The sequence below is a fragment of the Electrophorus electricus genome, chromosome 25, assembly GCF_041902795.1.
Source record: "Electrophorus electricus isolate QZ-2024a chromosome 25, ASM4190279v1, whole genome shotgun sequence".
Taxonomy (NCBI): domain Eukaryota; kingdom Metazoa; phylum Chordata; class Actinopteri; order Gymnotiformes; family Gymnotidae; genus Electrophorus; species Electrophorus electricus.
The window spans coordinates 12,174,100-12,186,396 of record NC_137521.1 but is presented as its reverse complement, the minus strand read 5'-3'; the positions used below and the strand labels follow the sequence as shown (position 1 = coordinate 12,186,396).

General features: G+C 40.1%; 1 protein-coding gene across 2 annotated transcripts; it reads right to left on the bottom strand.

The window, feature by feature from the left end:
• Window positions 1-3,957: 3,957 nt before the first annotated feature.
• Window positions 3,958-11,238, bottom strand: b3gnt3.4 (UDP-GlcNAc:betaGal beta-1,3-N-acetylglucosaminyltransferase 3, tandem duplicate 4). 2 transcript variants are annotated; one of them, XM_081707908.1, is made up of 3 exons: window positions 11,125-11,235; window positions 10,914-10,954; window positions 3,958-6,394 (listed from the first exon to the last, which is right to left on the bottom strand). In XM_081707908.1, exons 2-3 carry the CDS (start codon window positions 10,936-10,938, stop codon window positions 5,265-5,267), a joined length of 1,155 nt encoding a protein of 384 aa, XP_081564034.1. In that variant the 5' UTR covers window positions 10,939-10,954; window positions 11,125-11,235; the 3' UTR covers window positions 3,958-5,264. The 2 variants fall into 2 exon arrangements, with proteins under 2 accessions (XP_081564034.1, XP_081564035.1); XM_081707909.1 differs by lacking the exon at window positions 10,914-10,954 and having other exon boundaries at window positions 11,125-11,238.
• Window positions 11,239-12,297: the final 1,059 nt, after the last annotated feature.

Genomic DNA, 12,297 nt, shown 5'->3' with positions numbered 1-12,297 from the left:
TATGTGACTAGAATGCCCTCAAACCCCACAGAACCTGATCAAATAACTGAATGCTTAGAATCAGTTTTCCACCACACACTCAATAATGTTGCTCCACTTAAGAGTAAAAAATTAGGGACAAGACATCAGTACCATGTTGTAATGACCACATTCACAGTTTAAATAAGTACCTTGTTATAATGACCACATTCACAGTTTAAATTAATACCTTGTTATAATGACCACATTCACAATTTAAATTAGTACCTTGTTATAATGACCACATTCACAGCTTAAAACAAAACACCTGAAAAATAGAACGTAAATGGCGCCACAATAAGCTTGTAGTCTTCCAGCTTGCATGGAAGGAGAGCCTTCTCAAGTATAGAAAAGCACTAATTACCGCTCCAACAGTTTATCTCTAATAGAATATAGAAAATAACCTAATAGAAAATAACCAAAATAATCCAAGATATTTTTAGTACAATTGCACATCTAACTAGAAATAAAATCGACACCAGTGCTCAGAGTACATCACACAGTAGCAATGAGTTCATGAATTTCTTTAATGAGAAAATTAAGCACATTAGAGATAACATTAAGAGCTTTAACTTGACATCAGGCAGCTTCTTAGAGATCATAACAATCAAGTCAAAAACAACTCTAGAATCCTTTACACTGATCCAAGAGCCAGAACTTACATCTCTGATCTCACTCTCAAAATCCTCCACTTGCTTACTAGATACACTGCCCACACACTTTCTCAGGAAATCCTACCTGAAGTAATTTAACCGCTACTAAATTTAGTAAACTCCTCCTTGAACATTGACTAAGCTCCTAAATCATTCAAATTAGCAGTAATCAGACCACTTATCAAAAAATCTAACCTCGACCCGTGTCAGCTGTCAAACTACAGGCCTACAACAAGGTTAGCTATGGTGTCCCACAAGGATCTGTTTTAGGACCTTTGCTTTTTTCTTTATATGCGCTACCTCTAGGTGACATCATACGTAAACACGGTGCTAGTTTCCACTGCTACGCTGATGATACTCAGTTATGTGTCTCAGCCAAACCAGAGGACATATCAGATTAGCATTATTGAGGAATGCATAAAGGACGTCAGACGCTGGATGTTGAGGAACTTTCTCTCACTTAATGTTGACAAAATAGAGGTGCTTTTATTAGGCCCAGAGACAGCTGGGTCCTCACCCTTTAATTACTCATTGAACCTCAATGGTCTCCCAATCACATCTTCTCTTACAGTTATAGATCTTGGAGTTATTATGGATCTCAGTCTCTCGTTCAACGCTCATGTAAATAATATTTCTAGAACCGCCATTCTCCACCTCAGGAACATTTCAAAGATCAGGAACATGCTCTCCTCCCATGATGCAGAAAAGCTAGTCCGCGCATTTACGACTTCAAGATTGGACTACTGTAATGCGTTACTATCTGGCTGTACCACTAAGTGCCTAAACGAGCTCCAGCTAGTTCAAAATAGTTCAAAATAGTTCTTACTAGAACTAGAAAATTTGATCACATCATTCCAATCTTAGCTACTTTACATTGGCTCCCAATAAAATTTTGTATTGATTATAAAATACTTCTAATCATCTACAAAGCACTGAATGGTCTTGCTCCACAGTACCTTAGAGAACTACTAGTGCATTATGATCCACCATGTGTGCTTAGATCAAAAGGTGTAGGCTCTTTACTAGTACCAAGAGTAAGAAAATCTATTGCAGGGGACAGAGCATTTTCTTATAAAGCTCCAACACTATGGAATGACCATCCTGTAAATGTTCAAAATTCAGACACAGACTCAATATTTATGGCTAGGCTGAATAGTCTATATGGTCAGGCATTTTATTAACTACACATATTAGGTAAAGGTGTAGATCTGGGGATCCATGGGCACTGAGAGTTATGGTAAACTGGGATGTTGTGATGCTGTCACGTTACCTCTCTCTTATCACTCAAGTTTGTTGACTGAGAGTGATGGAGTGCTGATGTTCCAGGGTGCCCTCATGCCTGTGTTTCCTTCTGGCTCTAAGCTGCCATAGCTACATCTGCCGGAGTCCAGCTTTGCATTTTATAGTTTCCTAATTTACACACCCTCGTACCTGAACATGCCTAATAATCTAGTCTCTCTTTCTGTTGAGGAACACCTACCTCTGATGTCATAATGTTACTGAGCCTCAACCTGTGTCTGCAGCCATGGTCGCTCCTGTGACAATGAGGAGTTATAGCAGGATGCGGGGACAAGTCACGTAGAACTGAAATATACATTTATTATGACACAACTCAACACAACACAAGGAAGACATAGCACACAGGCAATATTCACATTTAGACAAAAGACATATATACACACACACTAATGATACACAATGAGGAGCAGGTGTGAAACACAAGGAGGGCGTGGCCATACAAACGAACACACACACACACACACGGGGAGACGTTTGGGAGGAGGGCCCTTACCGTGACAACTTCCACCACCCTCTGATGTCCCCTGCTGTAGCCCACCACACCTCCACCCCAACCAACTACTCTCTGTTGCCCTTAATAGACGTTCTCTTCCAGGATGGGTCTTGGACATGTTCACATCATCAGGACTAGGACCTCTAGAAAGTTGGACTAGACATTATTTGCTTATTTTTTTCATTTTTTAATTTATTTTTCTCTTTGCAAATGTCTGAGTCCAAGCCCCCAGTGAGCAAAAGAAGGGCGACAGTGGCGAGGAAAAACTCCCTAGAGCACGAGGAAGAAACCTGGAGAGGAACCCAGACTCAAAGGGGGGCCGTCCTCCTCTGGACGACAGCGGGCACCATGATAACAACAATATAAATAATAAGGAGCAAAATAAGCAGTGAGAGAGAAAAAAAGAAAAAGAAATAAGCAATGAGTGTCTGTTTCTAGAAGTCGACAGTGCGTGTCCGAAACCCCTCAGTATCATTACAGTTATGCGCCATTGTGCCAGCCCTGCTGTGAACTCCTGATGAACATAAATGAAGACATTCTTTTCCAGTACATCAGGAAAAACGTTAGAACATTTTGGTCCCACTGCTCATCTAACATCAAACACCTTTATCACAGCACCTTGATTAAACAGAGAACAAAGCCACTGTGTCCTCAGCTGTTGTTATATTGTCATTTATATTTTATTTCATTTATATTTTATAAATGACAAATGACATATTGTCTGATTGCAGACAGACTGTGTCTTCGGCTGTTGTTATATAGTTTGATTGGAAACAGACTGTGTTTTCAGATATTGTTATGTAGTCTGATTGCAGTGGGCACACAAGAACGTCCTCTCCATTTGTCGGTAGGTTCTGTGAGAGGACCTTATGAGCTTGTATGTAATGCTACTTGTCGTGGGTTTTTATAGGGCTTCATGAGTACATAATTAAGCTACATTTGTAGGTTTTTTACTTGAGGCCTTGCATTATACTTCAATTCTTAACTGGAGCCATGAGTACTACTAATGGCTGTTATGGGTTTTTGTGCGTGTATGTGACTCCTGATGTATTTGGTATATGTGAGTGAATTGTTCTTACATGTAAGTCGGTCCCTGTACATGCACGCTTTTGCCTGTATGTGACAGCACTAGAGTGTCTGTGAACTCAAGCCCTGTTTGTTGAAGACCCATCTACTTTCATCTGAGCATTGTGGTACACACTGAGCATGGTTTCAGACATGTCTACTTGCTATTGGTGTTCTGGGATACAAACCAACATGGTTTTGTCTTGCAGAAGACAGGGACACAGTCTCACTTCCTGGTCTAAAAAGCAGGTGTGTAGCTAAAGCACGGCGCTGCCTATGAAAACTCCCAGTCTCTTCTGTGCTTTGGTAGTGACATGAAAACATGGGCAGCATTTTTTAAAAATAGATATTTTTATTTTAAAATTAAATTCATAATAAATATTAATCTTTCATCTTAGTTTTAAGGTAAATGGAAAAGATCAAATAAAATACATTGAAAAATATTTGTTTATTTTTTAAGCATTATTTTTCATTAGTTTAGGTGAGAGTTTTGGTTAGTCATCCCTCCATCACTGGAGAGAGAGCCGAGAAATACAGGAACCGGTGAGGGGTCAGCATGGAGTTGGGTGTGAGACACAGAATATAGGGACGTTTGGGAGTTTAAACGGGGAGTAATAAGCAAACAAGAGTCTCAGGCATGGTCTTTCTCCCCAGCTGGAGTTATTCCACAACTCTACTAAAGCAAACTTCTCCCAAACCTATTCCACAACATTGAATCATCTGATGGGAGTATGATAATCACTGGGGCTGTATGGTGGGATGGGGGACAAACCCACACATCTTAAGACCGCATATAATTGAATACTGGCTTGATGTATCTCTTTCAAACATTCTTTTGGAAGTACAAATAGCACAAAAATAACCACTCTGCTCTTTTCCGGTCCTCTTTCTTTGTTCCTGTAACAGATACAGACTATCCTCACTCTGCTCAGTATAGCAGTTGCCTGCTTTGTTACGAGGCTTTTGTTACTTCAACAGCTGAATGTTCTTCTGGCACATCTGTGCCATCTAATACATTGGTGTGACTTAACCCCTGACTTACCCCCTGACATTAAGGTGACTTAACCCCTGACTTACCCCCTGACATTAAGGTGACTTAACCCCTGACATTAATTCCTGCCATTAGGCTGATTTAACCCCTAACATTGACTCCTGACATTAATCCCTGCCATTAAGGTTACTTAAACTACTGACACTGACCCCTAACATTAATCCCTACCATTAGGATAACTTAACCCCTGACATTGATCCCTGATATTAATCGCTGCCATTAGGGTGATGTAACCCCTGCCATTAGGGTGACTTAACCCAGATATTAACCCCGGACATTAGGGTGAATTAACACCTAATATTAACCTCTGACATTAGGGTAACTTAACCCTTAAATTAGGGTGACTTAAGCCCCTGATATTAGGGTGACTTAACCCTTGCTTTGGCCACTAGCTCTCCAAGTTCCAAGCTAGTCTACTGAAGGCTCCCAGTTACTGTTTAGGGTAGCTAGCAACAACTCTACTAGCTAATTTATCAAGGCAGGCTAGCCTCTGCCTAAATACTAGCTTCAAATTCTTGAGTTAGCCTGCTAACTTATCCCAGTACTAAAGTGTAAATTAAAGTTTATAAAGTTAAAAAGTATTTTTATAGTCACTATTAAATCTTTATGAAAGTACTAGTGAATATTTATGAAAATAACTTCATAAATATTTTTATCTAAACCCATCACATCATTTATAATGCATTTAAAGAATCTTTCCACATTCTAAATCATCCTGGTGGATTTCATGCCACATGAGAAAAATCTGGTGAGGGAGGAACCTGTGGACCAGGAGTATCTCTCGGTAGTAGCAGGGGTCGAATGAGTCCACCTTCTGAGAGGGAATATGCAGACCAGTAGTCCTCACACCCATGTGTGACTCAGGTTTGAGACCGGCCTTTTCCAGACACATGCCTATGTAAACATCATCGATGGGCATCAGGGTGATGGACTGGGACATATTGTGGATAGTCCTGGCAGTGAACCGTGAAAGCAGAAACCCACCTCCGCCACAGTAGGGCGGATAGTGGTCTGACTCCTGCACCTGGACTGGGATGTAATATTTACTACCAGAGAACCGGACAGGCCGCTCAAACAAAACGTGTCCAACATACAGGTGTTTGTTTCCATCCCCGTCGCCCTGCTCTTTCAGATACTCCACCATGTTATCTGTGTTGGCGAAAATGTCATCATCTCCATTGAGCAGGAAGTGTGCATTGGGACACCATCTGTCCAGCCACTCCATGAACAGGACTTGTTTCAAGGTGAGGTTGAAGAAGGAATCCTTGAAGTCCCACTGCAGAATGTCTTGGTGTTCACGGTTCTCCAGCCACAGGAGTTTGTTCAGCCTCATCTTCTCGTAGCCATCTCCACTGGTTCCAGACAAGAACACCGTGCGAATCTGTTTGCCATTCTGCATCCTCTCTGCTGCCCACGTTTTACGTAGGACCTCCCTTCGCTCGTAGTTCGCCGGAGAGCTTTTGATGACCAGCAGAAGAAACACGTGTGCAGAATTCTGTGGACCACCACACTTATTGGGAACGTTCAGCAGCATTGGGAAATAACGGCAATGGCGGTAAAACAGGAAGTCTTGGATGTGAAGTGGCAGGTTGGAAAATCTTGTGAGCTTAGAAGCAGAAACATTTCTTTCACATTTGGTAGGAGGTTTTTTTGTCTGAAGCGGCTCTGCTGACATGAGTTCAGTTTCCTGATACAGTTCTCCAGTCTTTTCCTTATTGGTGACTTGCAGATTTGGCCCCAGCATTATAACCAAACACAAAGCGCCCATGGCAAGCAGAGCAGCTACTCCCACCTGTTGTCGACTCATCTTTTTTCCTGTAAAGAAGCATACAATTTTTATCAATGAGGCATCAGAACATGGTGCAACAGTGTAAGTTGTACTTTTATCATAAAGTCAGTTTATACATCTGGGCCAATTGGCAAATGTTCATGAGTTCATCAAATTGTTATAAACCCTAATTCTATACCCTAATAAACCAATACAGACATCTTTTTTTTTTCTTGGGAATCAGCAGCACAACATCTATAACAAGTCTTTGCCACTTTTTTTTATTTACAACTTGAGAGAACATTCCAAATACAATCTCTTAAGCAGAATGAGTCTGTTTGAACAAGTGATTTCTTCCTGAGGCTCTGAGGTGTGGAAGTAAACATGGGATCATATTTATTTACATTTATGAGATTTTGCTAACACTTTTATCAAAAGCGATTTACCATTATGACTGAATACACGTGAGCAATTGAGAGTTAAGGGTCTTGATCAGGGGTCTAACAGTGGCGGGGCTTGAACTGGCAATCAAAGTGGCAGAGTCACTTAGACTCTGTTAACTCTAATCTCCATATGACAATAAGATGGCATTATGCTTCAATTCAAACTAACAGCTTTATGCCTGATTGCTGAAACGTGTCTGTCTTAAATGAGATGTAGGTTCCAGGTAAGATAGACACCCCAATATCCTCAGACCCAAAGGTGAGAAATGACTTATGCTACCTGGAGCCTGACAGTCACGAGGAAACACAACACGCTACTGCATGCATGATAGCACCAGTTGCACATATTTAGGGATCTAAGCTTGGTGTGTTTGATCATCTTGAGGAGGGAGACCTGATGCCTGATGCAGTGTCAGTGCCCCTATCTCATTATGATGTTACTTTATACATGTCTGAGTAATCCTACACTCCTACACCCTAAACTGTTGGAGGTGCAGCGTAAACATCAAAATACAGGTCTAGGTTAGCAAGACTGGGCCAGACCACAGTGATCTGTAAAGCTCATCAAGAAAAGTGATTCCTCTCTTTTTTTCCTGTCTTTACTCTGTGGTTCATGTTAAACACAAGAATGTTAGCTGGAGATTCTAGATTACAGGTTCTAGATTCTAGTTACAATCAACAATTGTTGACAACACTTTTGATCCTTGATCTGGGGATGGGGATTCAGAATACTGTATTTTATTTTATTGGTTGTTAACAGTGAAAAAAAAAGAGTCCTTGACTACTGGACATATTTATATAGCAAATATAGCCAATTCATTCCTCAGAGAGACCATGGTCTCTGTTTTTTGACTGGTCTGCTTGTTTATCCTATATATAAAATCTTTATATTTGCATTAGTCAATTTTTCCACTTTTATTATTAATTTAAATAAACTGTGAAATATGTACAACATCATAAAAACAAAAATAATAATGGCATCAGCACAGTCTATTAGGTGCCTGAGAAATCCAGTTTAAAAAACTGTGTTCTGGGACACAGATCAGTCTGCAAACCGCTCAATTACACTCAGCCACGCCCATCTAGACCCAGCCTATTATTGTTGACCTCCTGACTACACCCATATAGACCCAGCCTATCATTGCTGACCAAATGACCCGCCCATCTAGACTGCCTTCATTGGAACACCAGCTCAATCTGCCTGTTATCATCAAATCACTTCCCCCTACAGAGGTCCTCACTTCCTCTTGGTCTCTGTGCAGTAGTGCATATCTTGTGTCAACTCACTGAGCCACTTCCTGGTAGTTTCTCTTGTCGCTACAGTTTGGACCTTTAGTCCCAGTTTCCCCCCTTTCTATTTTTCGATTATGAATCTGAAAGACTGAATTACATTCTTGGAAGAAATTTCTAAACGCCTGAAGGTAATGTGTTTAACTATTCAAACAATAATATGCAGCCATCATACCTCTCAGGAAGGAAATGTGCTCTGACTCCTAGTGCTAGAATGACTACAGTTACAAAAAGCCACCCACTAGCCCACTCATCTGCTGGCTCCTGCCTCCAATGCAAGGTAAGTTTATCAACTTCAAGCATGACCATCAGAACTGGTAGAGCAACAGTAAATGAGATGATTCACTATGATGGATAAGAAATCTTTGGATTGAACCCTGCTCAATACAAAACATTTTTTGTTTTTATTGTAAAATAAATATATATTGTACAACCATTGTCTAAAATTGTCTAATGAGTCACTAATGTTTGGTGAGAAGGAGGGGTGATATCCGAAACATACAAAATCAATCCAAGAACAGCAACATAAGATGCTGGAAGAAACAGGTACAAAATTATCTGTATCAACAGTAAAACGTGTCCTATATTAGACACTGAACTGGAGGGGCTCTCAGTAAGGAACAGCTCCAAAATCGCCTAACTGTTTTAACTGACCTAAGAGAGGAAATGTGTATTAGGATTATGTGTCAAGAATTGTGAAAAACTTAATGAATGAATATGGCTAAGGTGTATGTAAACATATGAATTCAACTGTATATAGAAACAATGTGTATGTGTATTTGTGTATAAATTTGAAGAAGAATCCAGGTGAGTAACGAGTGTACTTCAATAAAAGTTGTAGATAGTCAAAAGTGCAGTGAAATACACAAGGTTTCCTGAGAAATGGGATGTTTCAGACAGAGGTCCTTTATCAGCTGTGCAAACAAAGTGCTTCTCAAATTATAGGAGGTGGATCCTGTTTCGAAAAAGTAGATGTTTAAGTTATAACATTAATTCCATGGGGTTCTAAAGTTCTTTTTCTTTGAGTTTCCAAACTTAATTGCTGTCATGGCAACAAGTGGCTAGGAAAATAGATAGTAGCAGCTCAGTGGTTAATGTACTTGACTAGTAATCAGAAGGTTGCCAGTTAAAGTCTCATTACCACCAGGTTGCCACTGTTGGGTCCCTGAGCAAGACCCTTAACCCTCAATTACTCAAGTTGTATTCAGTGATAACTGTAAGTTGCTAAATCATATAAAATGGATGTCATTAATGCCAATGTCCATTAGCATTACAGCTTTGCCACTGGGAGGGAAAAAAATTCATTTATCATGATGGTCTAAATGTGTTCAATATAATGATCATCAATATTGGTTTCTCCAATGGAAATATTCATTTATATACTTTCATTCATTCCTTTCCCTACTTTTTATTGCAGAAACCAATATAGATGTTTGGTTTGCAATGTTTGGTTTGCCATTTTTTCAGTTACATGTCTGGGCATATGCTAAAGTTTGAGGTTTACCAACCTTTTTCTTTTACCACTGGTAAAAACGTCACTGGTTTCTGGTTAGGAAAAGACTTTGTAATGCTTTTGGTTACAGATTTACATTTACATGTAAAATAAAAAAAAAACTGGCAACCTTCATCTTACTAGTCGAGTATCTTAACCTCTGAGTCCATGTATTCAGAGGGATTATGCCTTGGAACATCTCCAAGTCTCCCACTGTAAAAGAATTATTGTAGTTTGATGATAGCATCTACATTTCATTCATAGAGTTGTATTACAACTGGTTTGTCCTGTTTGAGCCTTTGTTAACTAAAAGTGTGATTTCCTTTACAAAGGTTGGGTGGGGGGAGCAGTTTGGAACAGCGCCTCAGTGCTGGGTCCGGTTGCCTCATTGGGGAGTTTAATACGTTTACTCAGCTAGTAAACTAACTTTATCAAGTTAGTGAACCCAGATGCTCACTAGAGAAATGTAAAAGAAACAACATATAATAAACGTCGCCTTTTGAACGTCATATAGAAATATACACAAACGTAGCTACATAACATATAGCCCCTGCTATATGGGAAGCGTCCTTGTTATTTGAGGGCACAGGGTGGATTTTATAACAACAATAATAATAACAACCTTTATTTATATACCACCTTTCATACATCAAAGATGCTGTACAAACTGCTTTAGAGTACAAAGTTAAAACAGGTTTGTGAGAGAACTTTCGTGAGTATAGCTACATCAAAATACCGGGTAGAGTATAGCTACATGAAAATGCCGGGTTGAGTATTTGCAGAGGCAGTCATCTCCTCTTCCAGTTTCATGCTTTTTGTTGTTGTTGTTGTTTTAACTTTGTACTCTTGCTTCCTGTGAACTGCACTTGTTCTCTGATACTCAAACCCCTGAACCTGCCACAGACTACATGTATTTTATATGAGCGAGCGTAATCCAGCGCGAGCTACTATTAGCCCTAACTGTTCATTTTTTCTCCCCATGTTCTTTGGCATGTATCACTGATCAGATTTAAATTGAAATAAATAAGCAAATAAATAACAATAATTTCTATTGAGAAACGGTACTTAAAAGCGATTCTATTCTTAGACCTCACTCATTTTTAAAACGATTGTCTCAAAATGCGCAATGTCCTAAAGTGAAGATAAAAGGAACTGTACCGCAAGCCTGTAGTAGACTAGATCTTCTGGATTATTTGATCAGTCGGTAATCGTTTTCAATATTGCAAAATATCAAACCGACATATGTTTATTAATTTATTATTATTATTATAACGTCCAGATAACATGCGAAATGCCCGCATTATCAGCACGTACTGCAACAGCAGAAGAAAGTTTACTTACTGCAAATCTGCCCGAATGTGTGCATGTTCGGGTGATGTTTCCTGTGTAAAAATGGTAAATACAACACATCTAGTACAAACTAAATTAAAAACGAACAATTTTACCGAACGTTGAACGTAATTCACGTAAAAAAAAGTCAAATAAAGCTGTTTTCTTCAGAATAATCGCCATCATAAACCTGCCCCCCCCCCAGTTTTAATAATAATCTCACCCTGTATTCAAATCTCGTGATTTTCGACTAGCGATTAGAAACAGACGAGCTCTCCTCCTCGAGTGTCGTTTCACCGAGTGCTGTCATACCGGCTTTTCTAACTGGTGGATTAGCGCTCGTGGGAGTGCCTCGAGCAAAGACAGACCAGATGCTCAGCGCGAGGCCAGGTGTTCTGTAACGTGTTCACGAAATGTTGTGAAGTCCGAGCATGAAATCAAATCTTAACCCGAGTGCTTGGCTCTGCTGGTACTATTCTATATAAAACACTACTTCGCTGCACAAGCAGCAGTGATCAATTTAATACCTGCGTGCGTGTGACTGTAGGCTGCATGCACTTTCCCTCGCGCTCCGCCTCGTTCCGTTCCGTGCTGACAGAAGCGCGCACGCGGGGACCCACGTTTACCCAGGCACCTGACGCTGCCGCTGTCTTTGGCCTCATTCGGACGGGATGCATTTTACGTTGGAAGGTGGACTAAAGTCATTACTACCAGCCTTCTTCAGTGATTATAGTCTGAATACGCGCTCTCGTGTCATTAGATTCCGGCGCCTTGCATTCTGTAAAACGAGCCATATATAACCTCAGGTTATATTAATCCCGTGTGAATCGATATGTGTGTATGTATTCCGTCATATTTTTGCGGTCTTTCTTAAGTATGGTAGTGCTCGAAAAGGAATTTAGTTTCATGGTGCATGACCCAGATACGTTGGGCTGTATGTGGTAAATGTACAGCACTCATTTACATTTACGGAATTTATCGAACTTACAAAAATGCTTTTTCATTTACTCATAGAATGTATTCGAGCCAGTAGAGTAGGTTCGAGTTCAATATACAATTAAACTAGAATGCTGTTGAAATACAGGGATCAATGCTGAAGCCTAGAATTGCAAAACATAAGCGTTACACAACAGTAGACAACAATAAGTGCAACAAACTAGTACTTATTGTAGGGTATTGAGCTTTAGCTAGTCAACACAGGTGCACGATCAGTGGTCATTTAAATATTACACAAATCGATGGGTCTTCAGTCTGTATTTGAAGACTGCAAGGGACCCTGTTCGTTCCACCATCTAGGAGCCAGGACAGAGAATAGTCTCCATGCTTGTCTGAAGTTGTAGTAGTCAAGCTTTAAGATGACTAGAGACTGCACAAGCACCTGGGCAGCTTCCTGCAA

Coding starts and splice junctions, on each gene's coding strand:
- b3gnt3.4 (XM_081707908.1), bottom strand. CDS start 10,938: ATGCACACATTCGGGCAGATTTGCA. Junction 6,395..10,913: donor CACATTCGGGCAGATTTGCA/GTAAGTAAACTT, acceptor GCTTCTTTACAG/GAAAAAAGATGAGTCGACAA.